Source organism: Microcaecilia unicolor, chromosome 10 (genome assembly GCF_901765095.1).
Source record: "Microcaecilia unicolor chromosome 10, aMicUni1.1, whole genome shotgun sequence".
Classification (NCBI taxonomy): Eukaryota; Metazoa; Chordata; class Amphibia; order Gymnophiona; family Siphonopidae; genus Microcaecilia; species Microcaecilia unicolor.
Genome location: NC_044040.1, coordinates 216280849 through 216308167, shown reverse-complemented (window position 1 = coordinate 216308167; position 27319 = coordinate 216280849). Strand labels below are relative to the sequence as shown.

Genomic DNA, 27319 nt, shown 5'->3' with positions numbered 1-27319 from the left:
TTACCGCCAAGCCACTGAGGTGGCGGTAAGGACTCCCGGCGGTAACCGATTACCGCCGGGTAAATATTTTTGTAGCGCCAGAAATGGCGCGCACTGGGGGGTGGGAACTAGCACCAAGCTCCTGCGGTAGATCTGGATTGTGATGCGCCAACCGTTTATTTAAAGGGCCCCTCTGTCTTTCCGTAAAGTTGTTCTTACGTTAACTTCTGTTAATCTGCCTAAACAGCAGCAAATGTAGTAGGGTTCTGTTTAAACTGGACTGTTTCTTAGCTTATAATGTTTTGTATTTTTATAACAAGTAAGTTCTGTGACTCAGTGGTAACCTCACGCCTGGAATCGACTTCCCGAGCCTGTACGTCTAGCCCCGTCTTTGGCCATTTTCAAGTCCAGGCTAAAAGCCCACCTCTTTGACACTGCTTTTGACTCCTAACCACTACTTACTTGCCCTGTACCCCACCTCTTTAGTTCCCTTACCTCTTAATTGTTCTGTCTGTTTACCTGTCTTACTTAGATTGTGAGCTCTTTGAGCAGGGGGCTGTCTTTTGTGTATGGTGTACAGCTCTGCGTATGCCTTGTAGCACTATAGAAGTGATAAGTAGTAGTAGTAACCTAACAGGGAAGGGGCTGGAGCAAGGTCGGAGGGGTAGGAACAAAAGAGGTTGAGTGAATTTTAGAGAAAATTCTGAGGAAATGGATTTTAAACTCAAAAATGTCTAGAGAAGGCTGAAAGTATTTTAATCAGAAACTGCTTTTCACAGTCACAGTTTGGTACCTCCTTACAATCCACCTTGCTCTTACTAAACACTGTTTTGGAAAATGAATCTGTCATTGACTGCAACCGTGTTCATTTCTTCCATCCAAGGATGATGGTGATTGTTACAACGGGATTCACACGGACAGGGTAAAGGAATGGAATAAGATAGTGTTTGCATGTGGGACTGAGTGATTACAACAGAGCTTTGCTAAACTCGTCCTGCACCACCTGGGGGGTCACTTGTTTTTTTGTTGCCGTGGCTGCAGAAAGATCGGTGAGCATTGGACTAGAACAAAGAAACAATGCAGCCTTTGTGGACCTTTCATTAGATGTGTATCATGGTTAAGACATCTGTCAAGAACAGGGGTGTAACCATGGGTAGGCCCGGGTGGGCCTGGGACCACCCAGCAGCAGTGCACCCCTGGGACCTGACAGCTCCGGGGTTGGGGTGGCAGACTGAGCCTCCAATGCTAACTCTTCTCTATGGCAGCAGCAGAGATTCCCACATACTGCCTCTTGCTAACTCAGAAACCTCTCCCTGCCACGTCCTGCCCCCCGTCGCAATTTTCTGTTTGTGCCTGGGTGGGACGTGGCAAAGGGGCAGCTTCCAGATTAATGGCAGGCAGCGTGTGGAAATCGCTGCCGCGGACCCATAGAAGAGAGGGAGAGATGCTGCAGGTAGTGGAAGGGGGAGAGGGGCGAGAGATGCTGCATGGGAGGGAGGGGGAGAGAGAGGTGAGAGATGCTGCACGAGGGAGAGGGGTGAGGGAGGGAGAATTGCTGGACATGGGGTGGAAGGGAGGAAGGGTGAGATGCGGCAAAGGGGTAGAGAGGGGTAATATAGGAAGAAATCTTGTATTTGGGGGTGAAAGGGAAGGAGAGATGCTGAATGGAGGGGAAGAGGGGGTGAGAGAGAGGAAAATGTTGCACATAGGGGTGAAGGGAGACTGGGCGTCCAAATGGCAGATGACGTTTAATGTGAACAAGTGCAAAGTGATGCATGTGAGAAAGGGGAACCCGAATTATAGCTACGTCATGCAAGGTTCCACGTTAGGAGTCATGGACCAAGAAAGGGATCTAGGGGTCGTCATCTAGGTGGAAACTCAAACGAGTAAAACCTTTCTTCCCAAGGGAAATATTCCGCAGCCTGGTACAATCAATGGTGTTAAGTCACCTAGACTACTGCAATGCAATCTATGCCGGACACAAAGAACAAATTATTAAGAAACTCCAAACTGCCCAAAACACCGCAGCCAGACTCGTATTTGGAAAAACGAGGTACGAAAGCGCCAAATCCTTACGAGAAAAACTACATTGGCTCCCAATCAAAGAACGAATTGCGTTCAAAATCTGCGCCCTGGTTCATAAAATTATTCACGGCGAGGCCCCGGTCTACATGGCAGACCTCATAGACTTACCAACCAGAAACACAAAAAGGTCAGCACGCACATACCTAAACCTCCACTACCCAAGCCGCAAAGGACTTAAATATAAATTAACATATGCATCCAGCTTCTCCTACATAAGCACGCAACTATGGAATGCACTACCAAACGTCTTGAAAACAAAGCACGACCTAACAAACTTCCGGAAATCATTAAAAACCAATTTGTTCAAAAAGGCATACCATAACGATCCAACCTAAACACCTGAACCCTGCAACACAACGAAACTTATACCAGAACTGGACAAAACCTAATCTCTTTCTCCTTGACCAGCTAATTTACTCTGTCACTTATGAACTTTAACGCAATACCACTCTGTATTTCTCATACCGGAATTGGCGATCACCATCACGGTACTATGTAAGCCACATTGAGCCTGCAAATAGGTGGGAAAATGTGAGATACAAATGCAATAAATAAATAAATAAATGATATGTTGAAACCTTCCACTCAGTGTGCTGCTGCGGCTAAGAAAGCAAATAGAATGTTAGTTATTATTAGGAAAGGAATGGAAAACAAAAATGAGGATGTTATAATGCCTTTGTATCGCTCCATGGTGCGACCGCACCTCGAATATTGTGTTCAATTCTGGTCGCCGCATCTCAAAAAAGATATAGTGGAATTAGAAAAGGTGCAGAGAAGAGCGACGAGAATGATAAAGGGGATGGGATGACTTCCCTATGAGGAAAGGCTAAAGCGGCTAGGGCTCTTCAGCTTGGAGAAAAGGCGGCTGAGGGGAGATATGATAGAGGTCTATAAAATAATGAGTGGAGTTGAACGGGTAGATGTGAAGCGTCTGTTCACACTTTCAAAAAATACTAGGATTAGGGGGCATGCGATGAAGCTACAATGTAGTAAATTTAAAACGAATCGGAGAAAATCTTTCTTCACTCAATGTGTAATTCAACTCTGGAATTCGTTGCCAGAGAATGTGGTAAAGGAGAATGTTTAAAAACGTTTTGACGGCTTCCTAAAGGAAAAGTCCATAGACCATTATTAAATGGACTTGGGGAAAATCCACTATTTCTGGGATAAGCAGTATGTTTGGGAAGCTTGCCAGGTGCCCTTGGCCTGGATTGGCCACTGTCGTGGACAGCATGCTGGGCTCGATGGATCCTTGGTCTTTTCCCAGTGTGGCATTACTTATGTACTTATGTAGAATGTTTTGTACTTTTTTGGGATCTTGCCAGGTATTTGTAACCTGGATTGGCCACTGTTGGAGGAAACAGAATGCTGGGCTTCATGGACCTTTGGTCTTTCCCGGTATGGCAATACGTATGTACTTATGTAAGGGGCGGGAGAGATGGTGCATGGGGGAGAGAGGGAGAAATGCTGGACATGACAGTGGAGGGGAGGAAGGGAGAGATTCTGCATGGGGGTGGGAAGAGAGAATTGGACCTGGAAGGCTAAAGAGAGTGGAGGAGTGGTCTAGTGGTTAGGGTGGTGGACTTTGGTCCTGGGGAACTGAGTTCGATTCCCACTTCAGGCACAGGCAGCTCCTTGTGACTCTGGGCAAGTCACTTAACCCTCCATTGCCCCATGTAAGCTGCATTGAGCCTGCCATGAGTGGGAAAGCGTGGGGTACAAATGTAACAAAAAAAAATGTAACATTTTTGTGTTTTTCTGCCTTAAAATCCAACATCTTCAGTAATTGAAAATACAAGATCACCAATGTGGTTCAAACCCACTAACCCTCTGTTCCCAGGTCAAACCAGACCTACCACCCCTCATAGACTGCCAGACAAACGTTACTATGTGACCAGCTGTGTTTCCACTGGGACGCACCAGTGTTCTTATTGCAGGAGACTGGTCTCCAAATGGCTATGTCTTGCACATGCAGTGACAGGAATGAACCTCATTCATAAACCAGACTATGACGGGTGGAGTCTCAGTCTCTCGAATGTATTGCAAATGCTCCTCTTAACACTTATATAGTACCAGAGTGGGTACAGGCCCACCCATTCTTGGCTCATGCCTACCCTACCTGGTGGTCTATAAGACCCTCAAAAGGCTTCAGTAGCAGCCACCTCGTTTCCGTCTCCCTGTCCTCTGTCCCCGGATCTGGCATCTGCCCCTCCCTGTCCACTACCCAGCAACTGTCTGAGTTGGCTCCTCTCTGGTGGAATGCGTCGGTTCTGAGGTAGAGCGGGGAAGGGGTATTTAGAGAGAGGGAGAGAGATGCAGGGCAAAGGGGGTGGGGGAGTTTTGGAAGGGTCTGGCTACGCCATTGCTTTCTACTCCATTCTCATGGTGTTTGATGACATCACCAAGAACCTGCTCTTCATGTGTTGCATCGAGGGTCGATTGGCCCTGACACTTCTGCAAGCAATGCAGCTCTTGTGTTGGTCTCCTTTTCCACAAGGTACTGGTTCCTTGCATCAAACCTTTTGTTTTTGGGACTGGGAATGTCCCAGACGCTCACAGTGTCTTCATTTCCTTCAGTTCTCTCAGGGTTGCGGATTCCGCCTTCTTTTCTTATGCAACGACCATATGAGGTAAATAATCAGCTGGAAGCAGTCAGTGATATTTAGCCACCGCAGGCTTTATGTCCGGATTATTCAGTGCTGGGCCATGTCTGGACACTGGCATTGAATATCTGGGCGTGTGCAGACGGCTGGCAATAATCAGTCCTTAACCAGATACTCCCCAGACCACCAAGAACTTATGACCTACGCGCGCCAAATGCCACGTGCCCGAAAATAAATATTTTTCAGATGCCCGTATCAGACGCACGCCAAAAATGAAATTAGCACAAGAGCCACGCGGTAGTCGGGCGATAGCTCCATTTTGGCGTTCATTGGGCATGCATAGACGCTTACGCAGCTTAGTAAAGGACCCCTTAGCTTTTAATTCTCATCGTGCCCACAGCACGTCTCATACAGTCATGGTATTGTAACCCTTTCTCATTTCCTTTTTCTATTTTTATAGGATATTTATTGTATCATTTTGACAAGGTTTGTTTTAGTAACTCACGGTACATCCCATCAGCCTTCTCGGACATTTGTACATTTATATATAAGCAAACAAGGTGATGTTCCTTTTTATTATGATGGCACCCTTACACAATTTTTCTACCCCCTGCACGGTTACTTGCATTTTCATATACTGCCCGCTCGGGTCATATAGTCGGGCTTTATACTGCTACATTTACATTTTTTGTGGCACTGGTTTAAATTTCCTAGGTTGGTTTTCTGACCATGTTGATACTCTATTTATATAATGTTATTGCCTTGGACTCATATGAGCACTTGGAGGGGCATAATCGAACGGCGGCAGCCATCTATATGGCCGGCGCCGCAAAGAGTGGTCCCGAATCATATTATCAAAACAAGATGGCCGGCCATCTTTCATTTCAATAATACAGCTGGGGTCGGCCAAATGCCAGAGATGGCCGGGTTTAAGATGGCTGGCATTGGTTTTCGCCGATAATGGTAACCGATGCCGGCCATCTCAAACCCGGCCAAATCATGAGAGGAGCCAGCATTTGTAGTGCACTGGTCTCCCTCACATGCCAGGACACCAACTGGGCACCCTAGGGGGCACTGCAGTGGACTTCACTGCACCCACTAAAAACTGCTCCAGGGTCCTGCATGCTGCTGTCATGGAGCTGGGTATGACATTTCAGGCTGGCATACAGGCTGGCAAAAAAATGATTTTTAAATTTTTTTTGAGTGGGAGGGGGTTGGTGACCACTGGGGGAGTAAGGGGAGGTGATCCCTGATTCCCTCCGGTGGTCATCTGCTCAGTTGGGGCACTTTTTTGAGGCTTGGTCCTAAAAATAAATGGACCAAGTGAAGCCGGCAAAGTGCTCGTCAGAGCCGGCCTTCTTTTTTCCATTATCGGCCGAAGCCGGCCATCTCATAACCACGTCCCCGTCCCGCCTTCCATACCCTGCGAAAACGCCCCCTTTAACTTTGGCCGGCTCTGCGACAGAAAGCAGTTGAAGCCGGCCAAAATCGGCTTTCGATTATACTGATTTGGCCGGGTTCAGGAGATGGCTGGCCATCTCCCGATTTGTGTCGGAAGATGGCCGGCCATCTCCTTCGAAAATAAGCAGGTTGGTGATATATATCTTTAGACCATCTATTTTTGTGTTTTCATTCTTGCCCATTTTCCTCCAGTATTTGTCACCTTATATCTTATATATTTTATCACCTTTCACTCTTTATCTTTTTATTCACAGATTACTGTGTCTTCTCACTTTGGTTACCATTCACCGTTTTTATTTTTCACTGTTATTTTCCCACCAACGCATTTTTTCCATATCACCGTTCACATACTCACATTTTCTTTTGCCAAAAAATAGTCTCCTCTATTCTATATGTTGACATTTATATACGTTTTTATACATTATGTTGTTTTATTTGTGCCTGTATCATTATTATTTTTGTATCAGTATTTATTTATGCTGTGTTTTTATAATTTCTATGTTTTTAGACCACTGAGGAAGGCATTGTGCCGAAACATGGCCTGTGTTGGGTCTTTTGGGTCAGCTTACTTTGGCAAATAAACTTTTGGATGGTCTTACTTTTCGTTTGCCTTAATCATTTGAAACTTTCTTCAATTTCATCCTTGCTTTAACTATTTGGGTTTCTGCCAGGTGACCTGCATTAGCCACTGTTGGAAACAGAATACTGGGCTATATGGACCCAGTATGGCTATTGTTAAATTCCTATGAGATCTGCAGTAATCCAACTTGTTCAATTTTCCCAATAGGGCTTACTACAATATTTACAGAGCTGCCTTTTCCTAGGAAGGTCTTTGCTGCTGCTGTTATGGGATGGTAGAACATACAAAGCAACCTACATATCCAGCTTCTCCTATATAAGCACACAACTATGGAACTCACTGCCAAAAGCTGTGAAAACAACCTACAAACACCTAAAGAGGAAATCACTAGAAACCTACCTATTCAAAGAGGCATACCCCACCGACCCAACATAGATACCTACACTCTGCAAAACAGCAAAACCAAAATTGAAATGGACACTATCCAGCTTATTTTCGAAGGTGATCGCCGGCCATTTCCCGACATAAATCGGGAGATGGCCAGCGATTTCAGAAAAAGCGGCGAAATCGGTATAATGGAAAGCTGCTTTTTTGACAGCATCGCCGCTTTCCCGTCGCTTCGCCGGCGAAAGTTCAAGGGGGCGTGTCGGTACATTAGCGAAGGCGGGACATGGGCGGGCATGGGCGTGGCTACCAGATGGCTGGCTTTCGCCGATAATGGAAAAAAAAAGCGGCGTTAAGCGGTATTTCGCGATGTGGCTCTCGGGTGAGTGTGACACCTTTTCTGTTAGGTGCCCTGCAGAGTCACATTACCAATGCATTGTGTTGGGTGTAGGGTACTGGGCTGTACTCCCATGGTGCTTTTCCCCACTGCCAACCAGGTCAGAGTGTGCCCTGTTTTGTTTCCTGTTGTAGTCCATGCGGTAGTGGCCATTTTTGTAAGCCAGTTTTAGTTCCCTTTCCTGTGTTACCCACGTTAGAGAACGTAGTTCTTACCTTGAATGGTGCTGAAAGAGGGCATTGTGCACCATTGTGCCAGCTCTGACCTACTGCTAATCTTAGTACAAGGGGACTCTTTGCCAGTAGGGCACAACCTCTGATCTGCAGTTAACTGTGAGTAAACGTGCTTATTTCAAGAAAGGACGTTTTCAGAGAGATTAATCTTCAGGTGTGAACTGGTGTGCCAAAGTTATACAGCAGCAATAAGTCCTAGAGGCTGTATGCAGGTCCCTGGAGCAATTTTAGTGGGTGCAGTACATTTGTGGGTAGTGGGTTTGGGGGGCTCAGCTCCCAATGTAAGGGAGCTATGCACTAGGGAGCTTTTCTGAAGTCCACCGCAGTGACCCCTAGGGTGGCTGGTTGGTGTCCTGGCATGTCAGGGGGGCCAGTGCACTAAAAATGCTGGCTCCTCCCACGGCCAAATGCCTTGGATTTGACCAGGGTTTGAGATGGCTGACATAACTTTCCATTATTGCTAAAAAACGAAGCCGGCCATCTCAAAACCCGGCCAAATCCAAGTCATTTGGCTGGCTAGAACCGTATTGTCGAAACAAAAGATGGCCGGCCATCTTTTTTGAAAATACGGGTCTGGCCAGCTGTTTGCAGCGGTGCCAAAATACATCACTGGCCATGTATTTCGCCGGCGCCATTCGATTATGCCCCTCTATATAACCTTTCTTCTCCTCTACCTTCATTGTACCTGACACACGTATACCTTATTCGACCACAATATCACCTTGTATTTGTTTCCCTTCCGGACTTGGCAAATGCCTTTACGGTACTATGTAAGCCACATTGAGCCTGCAAATAGATGGGAAAATGTGGGACACAAATGCAACAAATAAAATAAATAAAAATATATATATAAGTCCTGAGTGACTTTGGTAAAGTTTTGTATTCATTCATAATATATCTGGGGGGCAGACTCAAGAAAAATGTCAGGAAGTATTTTTTTCACGGAGAGAGTAGTGGATGCTTGGAATGCCCTCCCGCGGGAGGTGGTGGAAATGAAAACGGTAACAGAATTCAAACATAAAGGAATCCTATTCAGAAGGAATGGATCCTAAGGAGCTTAGCCGAGATTGGGTGGCAGAGCCAGCCGGTGGTGGGAGGCGAGGATAGTGCTGGGCAGACTTGTACGGTCTGTGCCAGAGCCAGTGGTGGGAGGAGGGGCTGGTGGTTGGGAGGCGGGGATAGTGCTGGGCAGACTTATACGGTCTGTGCCAGAGCCGGTGGTTGGGAGGAGGGGCTGGTGGTTGGGAGGCGGGGATAGTGCTGGGCAGACTTATACGGTCTGTGCCCTGAAGAGCACAGGTACAAATCAAAGTAGGGTATACACAAAAAGTAGCACATATGAGTTTGTCTTGTTGGGCAGACTGGATGGACCATGCAGGTCTTTTTCTGCCGTCATTTACTATGTTACTATGTTATCTGCTACGCAAGAGGGGTTACGTTGCTGTTACTGAAATGACACCAGAATCAGACTTTTTGTACGGTGGATTCTATGGGGAAATGCTGGTGGAGGTATGTAATTGATTAATTTCTCTCCCCTCCTCCACACGCAGCAGTTCTCTTGCTGGGAAGGAGGAGGGGGTGGAGGCATTGTTGACATTAAAGAGGAAGCACAGCAAAGGGGGGGGGCAGCTGTCACCATCAGCTGCAAATAGAACCCAGGACCTGTGGCACTGCATAGTTTGTCTTTCTTCGTAATTCCAGCCCAGGTTGTGTAAAACTCGAAACAAGTTGCTGCAACCAACATACAGAAGGCTGCGAACAAAGAGGAGCAGGTTAGAGAAAAGAGTATGGGCAGTGGGAAATCCCACCCTCTAGCAGTTCCTCTGTGTTTCAGCAGGTCAGGGTTAGTCTTATTATAGTGTAAGTGAGCTCTGTTCTTGTTTGTTCACAAGCAGCTGGCAGAGTCTGAACAGCTTGGACATTAGCCTATCCCAAAATAACAATGTGGCAGGCAGGGAGTGGAAAAAGACACAGGGGCACAGCATTCCGCTGTGGGAGCATTCTCTAATCCGCTTCTCCACCATGGGAACTCAGACTCTGCTGTGCCTTCTCATGATCACAGGTAAAGTGATCACCCACACCCCTCTTCTCCTCTGTAAGGGCAACTGCTGCAGTGATTTCTTAGTTATCCCCAGGTATCTCACAGTGTTCCTTCAAAATATCAGCTCCCTGCTTCTTGGCTCGGGGGGGTCTCTTTTGGTTTTCCTTAGGGGCTGAAACTTGGAAGGCGGCCTCGGAGTTATAAAAATGAATGAGGAAGAGGCCCAGGCCTGGAACAAGGGAGCCATGGAGGTGGTGGGGGTCCGGCACTGTAAAGTGATTAAACATGCTGGGGGAAGCTACAGGATCAGGGCTGAGAGGCAGGGTAAGAGACAGGGGGTGGCGGGGGGGGGGGGGGTTAGTTTAAGTAGAGGAATTTACCAAACTGCTACACTGCTGAGGAGAAAGGCAACTGGGCAATGAGGGAAATATTCAGTGGAAGGGGCAGCGAATAATTTTTTAATAGATGGAATTATCCATTTAAAGTCAGTCGTATGTACATTCAGCAGTGGGAAACGTCAAAGTGCCAGCACTGAAAGCACGTGTATCATTTTAAATAGATAACTTTCTCTTTAGAGTTTTACGTCTTACTGATATGCTCACACCTGAGGGTATAAGATATTTACCTAGTTGGTGAATATCACCACACAATTAATTAGTTATCAAGAACATTCCCTCTTAAAAGAATGACCGTTTCTTAGTCCCCCTTTCCAGCTGTTTGTGCTGTATTCATCCTCTATTTATCTCACCCTTGCATGAAGATCTGCTGTTCACATTTTCATATTGTGCTATTCGTGCTTTCCATATATCAGTGTGCTGCCTGATTGCGGCTCTGATGAAGATCTGGGCTTCAGTTTTCCGTGCTGTATTCATGCCTCTTATTCCTGGATGAGGTTCTGATGAAGTTCTGCTCTTCAGCTGTCTGTGCTGTATTCATTTATTTATTTTATTTATTAGGATTTATATCCGGTCAAACATCAAAATCCAGCAGTAACCAAGCAGTCCAAGACTTGCCCTAAGTCTTTGTATTTGTTCACACCGGAGCTTGCAAAGGCCTCTCCGGTACTATGTAAGCCACATTGAGCCTACAAGTAGGTGGGAAAATGTGGGATACAAATGTTACAAATAAATAAGAAGAATTATCAAACGCTGTCTGGAACAAAACAGTTTTTAAAGCCTTTTTAAATCTGTCCATTTTTCGTAAGGCTCAAAGCTGAGTAGACAAAGAATTCCACAGTCTTGGACCTGCAATATAAAAAATCAAGTTCCTATACTTATCAAGAAAAACAATCTTAAAAGAAGGAACATTGAGCATATTAGAAGAAACATTGCAAGGACTGAGAAGGCTGATGGAAATTCAAACTTGCTGAAATCAATGGAGAAAATGTATTACTTATCACTTTGAAATCCTCTGTTCAGTGTTCTGCTGTTGCAGCTAAGAAAGCAAATAGAATGTTAGGTATTATTAGGAAAGGAATGGAAAACAAAAATGAGGATGTTATAATGCCTTTGTATCGCTCCATGGTGTACCCGCATCTCGAATACTGTGTGCAATTCTGGTCACCACATCTCAAAAAAGATATAGTGGAATTAGAAAAGGTGCAGAGAAGGATGACGAAAATGATAAAGTGTACGGGGCGACTTCCCTATGAGGAAAGGCTAAAGCGACTAGGGCTCTTCAGCTTGGAGAAAAGGCGACTGAGGGGAGATATGATAGAGGTCTATAAAATAATGAGTGGAGTTGAACGGGTAGATGGGAAGCGTCTGTTTACACTTTCCAAAAATACTAGGACTAGGGGGCATGCGATGAAGCTACAATGTAGTAAATTTAAAATGAATTGGAGAAAACTTTTCTTCACTCAACGGAGTATCTCAAGAATCACCATTATCCCCAATACTCTTCAACATAATAATGATCCCACTGGCTAAGTCCTTATCCAATCAAGGCCTTAACCCGTTCATCTATGCAGACGATGTCACAATTTACATCCCCTTCAAACACAATCTGACAGAAATCACCAATGAAATCAAGCTCGGTCTGAACACCACGGACTCATGGGCAAATTCATTTCAACTGAACACTGAAAAAACACACTGCCTCATCCTCTCATCCCAACATAATAAGTACAAACCCACAACCATAAACACCCCAGACCACATCCTCCCTATCTCAGATAGCCTAAAAATACTCAGCGTTACAATCGACCGCAATCTTACACTTGAGAGCCAAGTAAACTCCACTACAAAGAAAATGTTCCACTCAATGTGGAAACTTAAACGCGTAAAACCTTTCTTCCCAAGGGAAATATTTTGTAACCTAATACAATCAATGGTACTAAGCCATGCAGACTACTTTAACAGAATTTATGTGGGATGTAAAGAACAACTCACAAAGAAACTCCAGACTGCCTAAAACACAGCAGCCAGGCTGATATTCGGTAAAGCATGATTTGAAAGTGCCAAACCCCCATCCAGCTTCTCCTATATAAGCACACAACTATGGAACGCACTGCCAAAAGCTGTGAAAACAATCTACGACCATCTAAACTTCAGGAAATCACTAAAAACCAACCTGTTAAAAAAAGGCATACCCTACCGACCCAACACAAATGCCTAAACTCTGCAACACAGCAAAACCAAAGATCGTATTGGACACCACATAACCTTCCCTATCTTCGACACCTATTGTGCCTGAAAAACACGTACCTTATTCGACCACAACATCACCTTGTATTTGTTCCTCTACCGGACCTGGCGAATGCCTTTACGGTACTATGTAAGCCACATTGAGCCTGCAAATAGGTGGAAAAATGTAGGATACAAATGTAATAAATAAAATAAAATAATTCAACTCTGGAATTCGTTGCCAGAGAATGTGGTAAAGGTGGTTAGCTTAGCGAAGTTCAAAAAAGGTTTGGACGGATTCCTAAAGGAAAAGTCCATAGACCATTATTAAATGGACTTGGGGAAAATCCACTATTTCTGGGATTCCCACTGCAGCTCCTTGTGACTCTGGGCAAGTCACTTAACCCTCCATTGCCCCTGGTACAAAATAAGTACCTGAATATATGTAAACATACTCCATTAGTAACTCTGCTGTTTAGTCATCCTAATTGTTGTTAGCGTTGTATCCTTATTCTTCTGTAAAATTCATGTATTGTACTTCTCTCCTTTTATAATTCATGTAAGCCACATTGTGCCTGCATTTGTGGGAAAATGTGGGGTAGAAAAGAACCATAAATAAATAAACCACTTTGAATGTAGTTGCAAAAACCTCAGAAAGGCGGTATATCAAGTCCCATTTCCCTTTCCCTTTGTACTTTTTTGAGATCTTGCCAGGTATTTGTGACCTGGATTGGCCACTGTTGGAAACAGGATGCTGGGCTTGATGGACCTTTGGTCTGTCCCAGTAAGGCAACACTTAGGTACTTATGTACTTGGGATTCTGCATGGAATCTTGTTATTCTTTGGGGTTCTACATGGAATGTTGCTACACTTTGAAATTCTGCATGGAATCTTGTTATTCTTTAGAATTCTAGAATCTTGCTACTCCTTTGGGTTCTACATGGAATGTTGCTACTCTTTGGGTTTCTGCCAGGTACTTGTGACTTGGATTGGCCACTGTTGGAAACAGGATTCTGGGCTCGATGGACCTTTGGTCTGTCCCAGTATGGCAACACTTATGTACTTATGTACCTGGGATTCTGCATGGAATCTTGTTATTCTTTAGAATTCTAGAATCTTGCTATTCCTTTGGGGTTCCACATGGAATGTTGCTACTATCTGGATTTCTGCCAGGTATTTGTGACCCAGATTGACCACTGTTGGAAACAGGATGCTGGGCTTGATGGACCTTTGGTCTGTCCCATTAAGGCAACACTTAGGTACTTATGTACTTGGGATTCTGCATGGAATCTTGTTATTCTTTGGGGTTCTACATGGAATGTTGCTACACTTTGAAATTCTGCATGGAATCTTGTTATTCTTTAGAATTCTAGAATCTTGCTACTCCTTGGGGTTCTACATGGAATGTTGCTACTATTTGGGTTTCTGCCAGGTATTTGTGACCCAGATTGGCCACTGTTGGAAACAGGATTCTGGGCTCGATGGACCTTTGGTCTGTCCCAGTATGGCAACACTTATGTACTTATGTACCTGGGATTCTGCATGGAATCTTGTTATTCTTTAGAATTCTAGAATCTTGCTATTCCTTTGGGGTTCCACATGGAATGTTGCTACTATCTGGATTTCTGCCAGGTATTTGTGACCCAGATTGACCACTGTTGGAAACAGGATGCTGGGCTTGATGGACCTTTGGTCTGTCCCATTAAGGCAACACTTAGGTACTTATGTACTTGGGATTCTGCATGGAATCTTGTTATTCTTTGGGGTTCTACATGGAATGTTGCTACACTTTGAAATTCTGCATGGAATCTTGTTATTCTTTAGAATTCTAGAATCTTGCTACTCCTTGGGGTTCTACATGGAATGTTGCTACTATTTGGGTTTCTGCCAGGTATTTGTGACCCAGATTGGCCACTGTTGGAAACAGGATTCTGGGCTTGATGAACCTTTGGTCTGTCCCAGTGTGGCAATACTTATGTACTAGTAGTAAGATCTTACATTGTACTCTATACACAATAAGCAGCCAAGGTAAAAAAAAACAACAACAAAAAAAACCGAAGGGCAGGAGTGACATGTTCAAAATGGCTCATTCCTAAAAGCATTTTGTGCAATCTGAAACGATTGTAGAGCATATTTTGGTTACCCTAGAAACAGAGCATTACAGTAATCAAAGTGAGGCATTACTATGCTTTGAACCACTAAATGAAAGTTCTCAATGGATAAATAATCCTTCAGCCTTCTCAGAAGTCTTAATTTAAATACATTACTAACCACATGAAAAGCGGTCTTGTCTTTAAGAGTTTCAGCTTCTGTGGTTAAAGCTGAAAAAGGTTTTAGTGACTTGGCTCAGCATTGAAAATCTGACAATTCAGCCAGCAGCAGATATAAAAACACTGACCACCAGGACACCACCAGCGGAATATCAGCCAGTATGTTGGTGATGGGAACCTGCCAAACCACTTCTTGCAAACATTCTCTCTCTCTCTCTCTCTCTCTCTCTCTCTCTCTCTCTCTCTCTCTCCCTCCCTCCCTCTCTCTCTCTCTCTTTTTCACTCTCCATGTCTCTCTTCTGTCTCCTTGTATCTCTCTTTCTTTCTCTCTCTCTCTCTCTCTCTCTCTCTCTTTTTCACTCTCCATGTCTCTCTTCTGTCTCCTTGTATCTCTCTTTCTTTCTCTCTCTCTCTCTCTCTCTCTCTTTCTCTCTCTATGCTATCTCTCTTCTGTCTCTCTGTGTGTGTGTGTCTGTCTGTCTGTCTATCTCTGTCTCTCTCGTCCCTGGTACCTTTCAGATATTTCAGATTTGCCAATAGGTTCTCAGTTCCGGGTAAGGGTTCGCAGCACAGTTTACATTTCCTGCAGTTACACTTGTGTTTCTTCTCCAGTTAATCCTCACATTTCTGATACAGTATCTTAGATAAACATTCCACTTCTTTTCTCAGTGCCACCTGTGCGTCTCTGTCTAAACAGTCTGTAAACGACAACGGGGTCTAAATTTAGGACATCTCTGTTGTACACAAGCATTATTCACACATGTTGCTGTCAAACAAAGTCAACACCATAATGCACAATTAGGAACATAAGAGTATGCTTTTTGGCAAAAACGACAGATGATACACTTGCCGAAAAACAGTTATACACAGAAATAATCATAGTGTAGCAAGAATGAAACACTTTTAGGGTACATAAGTACATAAGTAATGCCACACTGGGAAAAGACCAAGGGTCCATCGAGCCCAGCATCCTGTCCACGACAGCGGCCAATCCAGGCCAAGGGCACCTGGCGAGCTTCCCAAACGTACAAACATTCTATACATGTTATTCCTGGAATTGTGGATGTTTCCCAAGTCCATTTAGTAGCGGTTTATGGACTTGTCCTTTAGGAAACCGTTCAACCCCTTTTAAAACTCTGCTAAGCTAACCGCCTTCACCACTTTCTCCGGCAACGAATTCCAGAGTTTAATTATGCGTTGGGTAAAGAAAAAGTTTCTCCGATTTGTTTTAAATTTACTACACTGTAGTTTCATCGCATGCCCCCTAGTCCTAGTATTTTTGGAAAGCGTGAACAGACGCTTCACATCCACCTGTTCCACTCCACTCATTATTTTATATACCTCTATCATGTCTCCCCTCAGCCGTCTCTTCTCCAAGCTGTATAGCCCTAGCCTCCTTAGTCTTTCTTCATAGGGAAGTCGTCCCATCCCCGCTATCATTTTAGTCGCCCTTCGCTGCACCTTTTCCAATTCTACTATATCTTTCTTGAGATGCGGCGACCAGAATTGAACACTACTCAAGGTGCGGTCGCACCATGGAGCGATACAACGGCATTATAACATCCTCACACCTGTTTTCCATACCTTTCCTAATAATACCCAACATTCTATTCGCTTTCTTAGCCGCAGCAGCACACTGAGCAGAAGGTTTCAGTGTGTTATCGACGACGACACCCAGATCCCTTTCTTGGTCCGTAACTCCTAACGTGGAACCTTGCATGACGTAGCTATAATTCGGGTTCTTTTTTCCCACATGCATCACCTTGCACTTGCTCACATTAAACATCATCTGCCATTTAGCCGCCCAGTCTCCCAGTCTCGTAAGGTCCTCTTGTAATTTTTCACAATCCTGTCGCGAGTTAACGACTTTGAATAACTTTGTGTCATCAGCAAATTTAATTACCTCGCTAGTTACTCCCATCTCTAAATCATTTATAAATATATTGAAAAGCAGCGGTCCTAGCACAGACCCCTGAGGAACCCCACTAACTACCCTTCTCCATTGTGAATACTGCCCATTTAACCCCACTCTCTGTTTCCTATCCTTCAACCAGTTTTTAATCCACAATAGGACATTTCCTCCTATCCCATGACCCTCCAATTTCCTCTGTAGCCTTTCATGAGGTACCTTGTCAAACGCCTTTTGAAAATCCAGATACACGATATCAACCGGCTCCCCTTTGTCCACATGTTTGTTCACTCCTTCAAAGAATTGAAGTAAATTGGTCAGGCAAGATTTCCCCACACAACAGACCAGTCTATTACTTTAAAGCATGGCCCTGTCTAAATGTTATTCAGGTCAAGCACTCAAGCAGGCTTACTGCCAGTGGGAGCTGACCAAAGGGCCATGCCAAAGGCCCCTTTGTGTGGCTCTTAGTATGAATTCTAGGCAAGTGTGGAACTATTTATTTCATTGGGATTGTAATTATTTGAAGTCAAAGCTATGGTTGTACTGCTATGCAAATGGGTTTATGAATTTCTTTATTTTCTAGTATTTGTGGTCATTTATTCCGATTGTTTGTGCTATGACTCTTTTTCCCCTCGGGCGGCTCATATACCAGTTGTTTCTGAATGCATTAGGTACACATTTTGTAACTCTATGTACAAGTTTAAAGACAGAGGACCCTCTATATCACATCATGAACGGCTCATGCCCTCATGGGGTCCAAAGGCAGGAATCAGGCACATCATCATTGCATACATTTATGTTAGTAAAAGTACAATCTGTACGAAACAAGGTTCTTGTAATAGATAATATGATTAATGATTATGCTCCTGACATTCATTGCTAACTGTATTGGTTAAACAGTTATGTAGGCATGATAGTGACTGACAGAAAATGATAATTGTATTAATCAGTTGCGTAGATGTGATTATGATATTTTGTTATCATTCTTGGGTGGGGAAAGGGGAGTGGGATTTTTATATTTACAAGAAAACCCCTTGGATTTACTACAATACAATTTGGATGTTTAGATAATTCTAATTAATTAGGAATAAATTTTTCTCTGTTTGCTTGGCGTATATGCTCCCATCAGCAGGGTATATTGATTTATCTTCTCTTTGAAACTATTTATTTATTTATTTATTTATTTGCTGGATTTGTATCCCACATTTTCCCACCTATTTGCAGGCTCAATGTGGCTTACATTGTTCCGTCATGGCGATCGCCATTCCAGAGTGAGAGATACAAGTGGTATTACATAAAGATCATAAGTGACGATAGTAGATTAATCAAACAAGTATAAAGAGATCACAATTCGGGATAAGAGAAAGTAGTATTGCGTTAAAGTTCATATGATGGGTCGTTGCGGTATGCCTTGTTGAAGAGGCAGGTCTTCAGTGATTTCCGAAAGTTGGTTAGGTCGCCCATTCTTTTCACGGCGAGTGATAATGCATTCCATAGCTGCGTGCTTATGTAGGAGAAGCTGGATGCATGTGTTAATTTGTATTTTAATCCTTTGCAGCTGGGGAAATGGAGATTCAGGAATGTGCGTGCTGATCTTTTAGTGTTCCTGGGTGGTAAGTCTATGAGGTCTGACATGTAGACTGGGGCATCTCCGCAAATGATTTTATGAACCAGGGTGCAGACTTTGAACGTAATACGTTCTTTAAGTGGAATCAATTATGATTGATAAGCTGGAAATAACCAGAATGATTGTACTGGGCGATTTTAACTCGCCTTTCTCTCAGCAGGGCAGAGGCAGGGTTGCTGCATATTTCCTAGTAGCCATGCCGATCCTAGGATTTGAACAAGTACTGAGTGAAAAGGGCAATTGTGCTAAATGTAGTTTTTGTTCCAAATGGTTGGAATGGTCGCTAGCACCTGATCCATGGTCAGATCACTACTTGCTAGCTTTTCCATGCCTGGTGTGGTGAGACAATTGAAAATCCGCCATGGAGGAACGCAAAATGATGCTATTTTGGACAGGAATCTCTTTGCCTCGATCTATTGCCAGATGATAATCTGGATGCCCTGGTTGAGGGATGGAATAGAGCTGTGGAAGAAGCTGCACGGAAACCTTTAGGCATGGGGAAATACAGTTCCATGGTATAATCCTGAGATTAGACAGGAAAAGAGGGCACTGCAGAATTTAGAGAGGAAGGAAGATAACCGGTATCGATATCCTGGTTGAACTGTAACTGATTATTGGATGTTGGTTGATAGAAGAGGAAAAAACTGTATATCACACAGACTTAAATTTACATAAACCCTCCAAGAGAATTAGTTGATACAGTAAAGCTCTGGTTCAAGAGTCTAGAGAATGTTCTATGGCCCTGAAGTATGTAATCCCCCAGGGGTACTCCTATGTGCTGAGGACCCTCTGGTGGCTCCTATCAAGCATCACAGGCCCACAGCCAGAGATCACTGGTGCTTTACCTCTGAGAAAGGCCTTTAATCCTAGTCTCAATGTTTGGGCTCCTCTTTCGACTCAGGGTGACTGTTCCTCATTTATCATTTCTTAGAATCCTTCTCTGATGTATCCTTGGGTCACCTTTCTGGTACACTTGATACGCACCCTAACACCATCCTTGGGAATATAACCCTGGTTTCTCAGCTTTGCCAGATATGTAAATTAGATACACCAGATGCAAATCCACTTTATTAGCACCCTGCTCCAGTCTTTTGGGGAACAACTTCTTTCCAGCAACAGTTCCTTCGGCTTTCCTCAACTGAGCCCACTTATTTGGGAGACTTGGGTCTCAGTTTAAAACAGCCTCCTCCCCTGGACAAGACTTTCATCACTCACTGTAACTTTACAGTCCTGTCCTCCACCCCACGGCTGTTAGTCAACTTCAAATAATACTCAGTTCCATTACTACCATATCCATAGCCAGGTAAGTACCTTCTTGGTTTTTAGAAGGATCTTTCTTTCTCAGCTTCCAGGGAATCTCCTTCAGTAGGACTCTCCCTTCTGGCTTCAGGCTTCTCTCCAGGGCCGTGCCTAGGGTCTCCGGCGCCCCCCCTGCAGTTGGCCTCTCCGGCGCCCCCCCCCCCCGAAAACGAGCGCTACACTACCCGCGCTCTTCTCCCCAGATCCTTTTTTTTTGTTTGTTTAAATTTATCTCTCCGGCGCGTGGCAGCGTAGGCAGCGTTAGTGAGAAGGAGGCAGCGCTCCCCCGCCCCGATGTGTCTTCCCTTCGCTGTGTCCCGCCTTCTTCTGACGTCAGAAATGATGTCAGAAGAAGGCGGAACCGAGCGAAGGGAAGACACGTCGGGGCGGCTGGGGGAGCGCCGCCTCCTTCTCACTAACGCTGCCTACGCTGCCGCGCGCCGGAGAGGTAAATTTAAACAAAAAAAAAAAGGATCTGGGGAGAAGAGGGCGAGGTAAGCATGGTGCGGCGGGGCGCCCCCCAGAGGATGGCGCCCTCCTGCCATGCTTACCGCGTCGGCACGGCCCTGCCTCTCTCCCCTAGCTCCTCTGGAGGTGCTATTTATGTAGGGCTGCTAATAGCCCACCACACCCTTTCTGGGCCCCTCCTCCTCATTCTGGAAGAGTCCAGAGCCTTCTGTGTGCCTTTTCTCTTAAAGGGGAATCCTCTGCTACGGGTCCTCACTGGTACCCATGTTCAGGCCTTGGCTGGAGCTCCCTCTAGTGGAGAGTAGCATTTTCGTTACCATCAGGGAGAAGTCTTCAGCTGGCAGAGCTTGGGATCCCCACCAGCTGCCACTAAACACATGCTACTGTTGGGTGGGCCTGAACCCAGGGCCCACTCAGGCTCACCTGTGGCTACGCCACTGCATTACAGTAGAGTCTCGATTATCCGATGTAAACGGGACCATTGTGGGATAATGCAGAAAACAATGTTTACTTTAAAAATGTTTACTAATGTAACCCTGTAGGGATAGAATATGTTTTAAACTAAAAATGCCTGGTCAACAGGATCAAGTCCGGTTAGTCTGGGTCAGGACGCAGGACCGGCAGTGACATTGCCGTGGCTGAAAGTAGCAAGAAGGTTCAGTGGTCCTTCCTGTTACCACGGCAACTTTCAGCAGGGGAGCGTCACTGCCGGTTCTGCCTCCTGAAGGAGAACATTGTAGAGCAGGCAATTTCAGCGCAAGCAGTGATGTGGGTCTGTTGGATATGCCGGATGGTCGGATTACCGAAGGTCAGATAATCGAGACTATACTGTATTCCACCTTTATTTGTAGATAGGAGTCAATCGGTGCGAGTCAATGTGTTTTCAAATGTCCATTGGAGCAGTAATGGATAGGGTTACCATATGGCTCCAGAAAAGGAGGACAGATTGAGCCAGTCTGGGTTTTACTTCCATTGTTTTCAATGGAAGCAAAACCTGGACTGGATCAATGTGTCCTCCTTTTTCTAGAGCCATATGGTAACCCTAGTAATGGACATTTTCTCTTTGAGGAAGAGTCTCAAGATATATCTGCTTGCACAGGCTTATAGGTAATATATGTATTACTACATATTCCTTCCTCTCCTTGACCCCAGTGAACCTGAATATACCAACCTTACCCACCCTATTATCAAATTATATTTGTTTCCCCTACCGGACTTGGCGATCGCCTTTACGGTACTATGTAAGCCACATTGAGCCTACAAATAGGTGGGAAAATGTGGGAATCGGTGCTGGGACCGATTCTGTTCAATATATTTGTGAGTGACATTGCCGAAGGGTTAGAAGGTAAAGTTTGCCTTTTTGCGGACGATACTAAGATTTGTAACAGCGTGGACACCGGGGAGGGAGTGGAAAACATGAAAAAGGATCTGCGGAAACTAGAAGAATGGTCTAAGGTTTGGCAATTAAAATTCAATGCGAAGAAATGCAAAGTGATGCACTTAGGGAATAGAAATCCACGGGAGAAGTATGTGTTAGGCGGGGAGAGTCTGATAGTTACGGATGGGGAGAGGGATCTTGGGGTGATAGTATCTGAGGATCTGAAGGCGACGAAACAGTGTGACAAGGCGGTGGCCGTAGCTAGAAGGTTGCTAGGCTGTATAGAGAGAGGTGTGACCAGCAGAAGAAAAGAGGTGTTGATGCCCCTGTATAAGTCGTTGGTGAGGCCCCACCTGGAGTATTGTGTTCAGTTTTGGAGGCCATATCTTGTTAAGGATGTAAAAAGAATTGAAGCGGTGCAAAGAAAAGCTACGAGAATGGTATGGGATTTGCGTTCCAAGACGAATGAGGAGAGACTTGCGGACCTGAACATGTATACCCTGGAGGAAAGGAGAAACAGGGGTGATATGATACAGACGTTCAAATATTTGAAAGGTATTAATCCGCAAACGAACCTTTTCTGGAGATGGGAGGGCAGTAGAACGAGAGGACATGATATGAGAGTGAAGGGGGGCAGACTCAAGAAAAATGTCAGGAAGTATTTTTTCACAGAGAGAGTGATAGATACTTGGAATGCCCTCCCGCAGGAGGTGGTGGAGATGAAAACGGTAGCGGAATTCAAGCATGCGTGGGATAAACATAAAGGAATCCTGTGCAGAAGGAATGGATCCTCAGAAGCTTAGCTGAGATTGGGAGGCGGGGTTGGTGTTTGGGTGGTGGGGCTAGTTCTGGGCAAGACTTCTATGGTCTGTGTCCTGAAAATGGCAGATACAAATCAAGGTAAGGTATACACAAGAAGTAGCACATATGAGTTTATCTTGTTGGGCAGACTAGATGGACCATGCAGGTCTTTTTCTGCTGTCATCTACTATGTTACTATAAATAAATAATGGGCTGGAAACTGATAATTATGGCTAGAAAACTCTGCTGTAGAACTGGTCAAAGGTTTACACTTACCTCTGTCATATTTACGTAGGTGTTTCTGTGATGACAACAGACCGTAGCTATTATGAGCTCTTCAAATTAATAAAATGTTTATGTGTTGTACAATAAACATACATGAGAGGGAGGATTTTGGTGTGTCTTAGCTTAGGTCTCTTGTTCTTTATTGATGGGGAATGGAGGTGGGGGGGGGGGGGGGGGGGTGGAAATTTAAGGTTTGGATCTTGTTTATGTTTTACAGACAGATTGAGAGACCTTTAATCCTCTGCTCTGGAATAGCAAGGTGAAGTTAATTGTTAAAAAAACAAAAACAAAAATACAGATGAATACTTCTTAATGTACATTATGGTTGTATAATGTTAAGTTGTTGATTTGGCTTGGTGACATTTGTATACTACCTATTTTGTCAACAATAAAGACAATTTTCACTAAACATACATGAGACAAACAGTATAAGGGAGCTCACTTTGGCCTGCAATGACCAGGCAAGTCGTGAGTTCACTAGATAAAAGTTGCCCATGCACTGAACTCCTTATATGAGGAAAGGCTAAAGAGGTTCGGGCTCATCAGCCTGGAGAAGAGACGGCTGAGGGATATGATTGAGGTCTACAAAAATCCTGAGTGGAGTGGAATCGGTAAACGTTAACTCACTATTTACTCTTTCAGAAAGTACAAAGACTCCGCCCCTAAGTCTGTACCTGAGACAATGGAAGATTAAGTGACTTTTCTCTTATTATTATTTAGTAAGATTTGTTATACCACCTTTCAACAGGTATCAAGGCGGTGTCCAAATAGGATTTGCATTTATTACTTGGGTTATTAAATGCCATACATGAGTAAAGTTGCAAGAATTTTGCCTTCTAAACATTCTATATAAGGAAAAGCAGGATGAGGAGTGGGTGCCCGAGAGGCAGAAAGTGCTTGGTCTTAGGGAAATGTGAGCTTGTAAAAGGCAGAATGACTCTGTACATGAAATGTGCTACATTCCACTCACTAACCACCAAACAAAGAACTTAGGGCCCTTCTACAAAGCAACAGTAGGGTTACTGTGCACGTAAAACACGCCAAATCTGCACTAACGCCCGGTTAGCGTGTTCACCCGGCAGGAATGTCGGTCGGAACGCGCTGTTTCCTGCGATAGAAAATATTTTTCTATTTTATACTGCGGGGGGTGTTCCCAGCGGTAATCGGCAGGGTAACCACATTGGCTCATGATGCATGAGTACCACATAAGGCCCTTACTGCTAGGTCAGTGGGTGACAGTAAGGGTTCAGGCAGTAAAGAGCCACGTCCTACTTTTAATTCTAGCTCACGGCCGTTTACTGCCCCCATTGAAAAAATGGCGCCAAAAATGCACCCGCATTACTGCAGGTCATTTTATTTTACCGCGGCTTAGTAAAAGGACCCCTTAGAGTGTATTCTACGCAGTAAATTACAGAAAAGCCTGAGCTGACGTCCCACTCCTCCATTTGGGTTAAAGAATAAACTTTCCGATACTCTGGCCCTAAACAAATTCTCCTTTCCACTATGTTTGACAGGTACCTGTCTCCGCTGTACACTTGCCCTGGCTCAGAATCAGGAAGCGAAGCTGCTGAGTCATCTGATGGAGAATTACAATAGAGAACTGAGGCCTGCGGAAAAAGAGGGGGATATTATTGACGTCAGAATAAAACTGATTCTTACCAACCTCATTTATCTGGTAGGTAAATTAGAACTGATCCGCCAACTCCCCGTGAAGCTCTGAATGTAAGGACGGAACCTGTATGTGTCAGCACTGGCACTTAACTTAGGGTCTCAGTTACTAAGCCAACGCTAGCGATTCCTGGCACGGCAAGTGAGAGGAAGTCCATTCAGTTCCTATGAGCATGAAATATAATTGCGTCCGATAGAGACAGTACATACAGATAGATCTCATCCTAAAAATCCAACCAGGTTGCAGACCTCGATGGTTGAATTTTGGGACACTGACCTGTGGCTTTCTCAAACAATAATGCCGTCCATCACTGCCTTCAGGGAGGGTCCATCAACCTCATCCGACAGTACGATGTCAAACTAGAAAGCTGGATTAGTAACACTCAAAGCAAAACATGCATTACGAATACTTCTGTGTAATGATTTTCTATATCTCTTTTTTAACCTGTATCTGCCCAGAACGAGAGAGATGAAGCCCTGAAAACGAATGTTTGGATAGATATGGTAAGGAGATTGCGTTCTATGCTTGGGGGAAGGGAGGAGGGAGGGATGGTGCTGAAGGTTACAGAGATTTATGATTTTTCTTGGGGTAATATCTCCAAATGGGTTAATTTTGTGCATGACGAAGAAAAGGACATCAATAATTCTAAAGAAAATTTCATTCCAGCAAAAGGAAAGTTCATAAAAATATTAAACGAGGTGAATAAATAAATTAAACACTACAAAAAAGTAGAAAAAAAGGTACATTTATAAAAATTACAGAATCAATGCTCTACCAACAAAGGATAACTATAATCCTCATAGACCAGGGGTTCTCAACCCAGTCAGTCAGGTTATTTGTATTTGTTCTCACCGGAGTCTGCAAATGCCTCTCTGGTACTATGTAAGCCACATTGAGCCTATAAATAGGTGGGGAAATGTGGGATACAAATGTAATAAATAAAAATAAATAAATAAATAAAAGGATATCCACAATGTATATGCATGAGATACATTTGAAAGCACTACCTCCATTGTATGGAAATCTATCTTATGCATATTCATTGTGGATCTCCTGAAAATCTGACTGGCTGGGTGTGTCCCCAGGACTGGATTGAGAATCCCTGTCGTAGACCAATAAAACACTTCTACAAGGATAATCCTTCCAAACAGGAGACAAAACTGTGAGATTCTGAAGTACGTCATCATAGCAAACATTGATGCCCAAGGGAAAATCAACGCCTGGACTGCCAACCCCAAAAGTTACAATCCAGACTCAGAAGGAAGACATATACTGACAGTAATCTTCAACACCTTCCACCACTGAGAGAATTGTCCATTAACCTTTTTTTTTTTTTTCTTTTAAGCAGTTCTCACTCCACAATAGAACATTGTCTCCTATCTCATGGCTCTCATGAGGGAGGAAAGACAGTACCAGAGAGGGAAAGAGAGAGGAAGAGACTTTGCACATGAAAGTAAGGGAGGGGGGGGGGGGGGAAGAAATGCTGTCCATGAAGGGAAGGGAAGAGAGGGGGGAAACCTGCATATGAAGGGAAGGAAGGGACATGGAAAACTAGATAGCTTTGAGGCAGAGAAATTAAAGAAACCTGAGTGTGAAAGATCAGTGCCAAACACAGAAGTAGGGCAAGAAGTGAAGAAGAAAAGAGGTGAAAAAAGGGGGCTCTGGAAACAGAGTTACGAGCACAGACAGAGGGAAACAGAGCCAGAGACTGGGAACAAGATGATTAGAATAATAAAATCACCAGACATCAAACATAGGAAAAATGATTTTATTTTCAGTTTAGTGATTGAATTATGTCAGTGATGAGAATTCTTATCTGTCAGCTTTATTTTGCACTGTATAGGAGGACATGCATTCAGTGGCGTAGCAAGGGCGGGGCGGTGGGGGCGGTCCACCCCGGGTGTCAACGGGTGGGGGGGTGCATCCGTCCACCCCCCCTGGTGCAGCGCCTCCCCCCCGACACGGTCCCCACCTGCCTACGAGCTCCATCTATCTGCAGCGCTGCTGTAAAGAAGAAATCGCTTCGTCGGCCCTTCCCTCACTCACTGTGTCCCGCCCCCTGGTGTAACTTCCTATTTCCTCAAGGGCGGGACACAGTGAGTGAGGGAAGGGCCGACGAAGCGATTTCTTCTTTACAGCAGCGCTGCGGATGGATGGAGCTCGTAGGCAGGTGGGGACCGTGTCGGGGCGGCGCTATGCCGGGGGGGGGGGGGAGGTGTCGTGTTCGTCTGCACCCGGGGGGGGGTGTCTTGTTCGTCTACACCCGGGGGGGGTTGCAGCGGCGATCCGCCCCGGGTGGCAGCCGCCCCCGCTACTGCCACTGCATGCATTAATTTCTGTTTCTGTGGTGTTGCACGACGTGCAGAGTCTGGTATCTCTGGGTTTGGTTTTTGTCTGCATTATTTTGTGGTCCCCTATTTTGTATCAGGTGAGAGTCATGTTTTGAATCTGCAACTGAGGTGAAGGATTCTGCTGGCATGTGGTGTCTGTAGGAATCTGTAACAGTTTTCCAGTAGCAGGTGTATTGATGCTCTAGGTGTCAGTGTAAAATATATAGCAGGGCTGTCTTTTCATAGGTGGGCTAGGGGTATTATGGTTTGTTAAGTTTCGTATATAAATTTTGGCTGTCTTTTGTAGGGTTTTGTATTATTTTGCAAAATGGCCTGTTTGAAATTTTAAATTGCTAAGGTCTCTGTCTCCACATCTGGTAGAATCACCGCAAAAACAAAAACCTGTCTGCTTTAAACAAAGAATCTGGCAGTGGAAGGAGTGTTTGCTTTTCCTGAGGTGATAATCACAATTTGAATATTTTTTTTATGTGGCAAGTTGTATAAGCTTCATTGTTTGGGAAAATGGAGTTTGTGATACAGAACTGGAGCTTCATAGTAACATAGTAGATGACGGCAGAAAAAGACCTGCACGGTCCATCCAGTCTGCCCAACAAGATAACTCAAATGTGCTACTTTTTGTGTATACCTTACCTTGATTTGTACCTGTGCTCTTCAGGGCACAGACCGTATAAGTCTGCCCAGCACTATCCTCGCCTCCCAACCACCAGCCCACCTCCCAACCACCGGCTCTGGCACAGACTGTATAAGTCTGCCCAGCACTATCCCCGCCTCCCAACCACCAGCCCCGCCTCCCGATCTTGTCTAAGGTCCTGAGGATCCATTCCTTCAGCACCGGATTCCTTTATGCTTATCCCACGCATGGAGCTTCAGGGTTT

At 44.6% G+C, this 27319-nt stretch overlaps 1 protein-coding gene across 1 annotated transcript in view; it reads left to right on the top strand.

Annotated features, from left to right (window-relative positions):
- Positions 1-9707: 9707 nt before the first annotated feature.
- The window catches only part of CHRNG (cholinergic receptor nicotinic gamma subunit), a 47996-nt gene continuing 30384 nt past the window's right edge, over positions 9708-27319 (top strand). Inside the window, exons 1-3 of the mRNA XM_030216066.1 lie at positions 9708-9784; positions 23939-24099; positions 24552-24596. Coding sequence (XP_030071926.1) covers positions 9745-9784; positions 23939-24099; positions 24552-24596 — 246 coding nt within the window. The 5' untranslated portion in view covers positions 9708-9744. The remainder of the gene's footprint in view (positions 9785-23938; positions 24100-24551; positions 24597-27319) is intronic.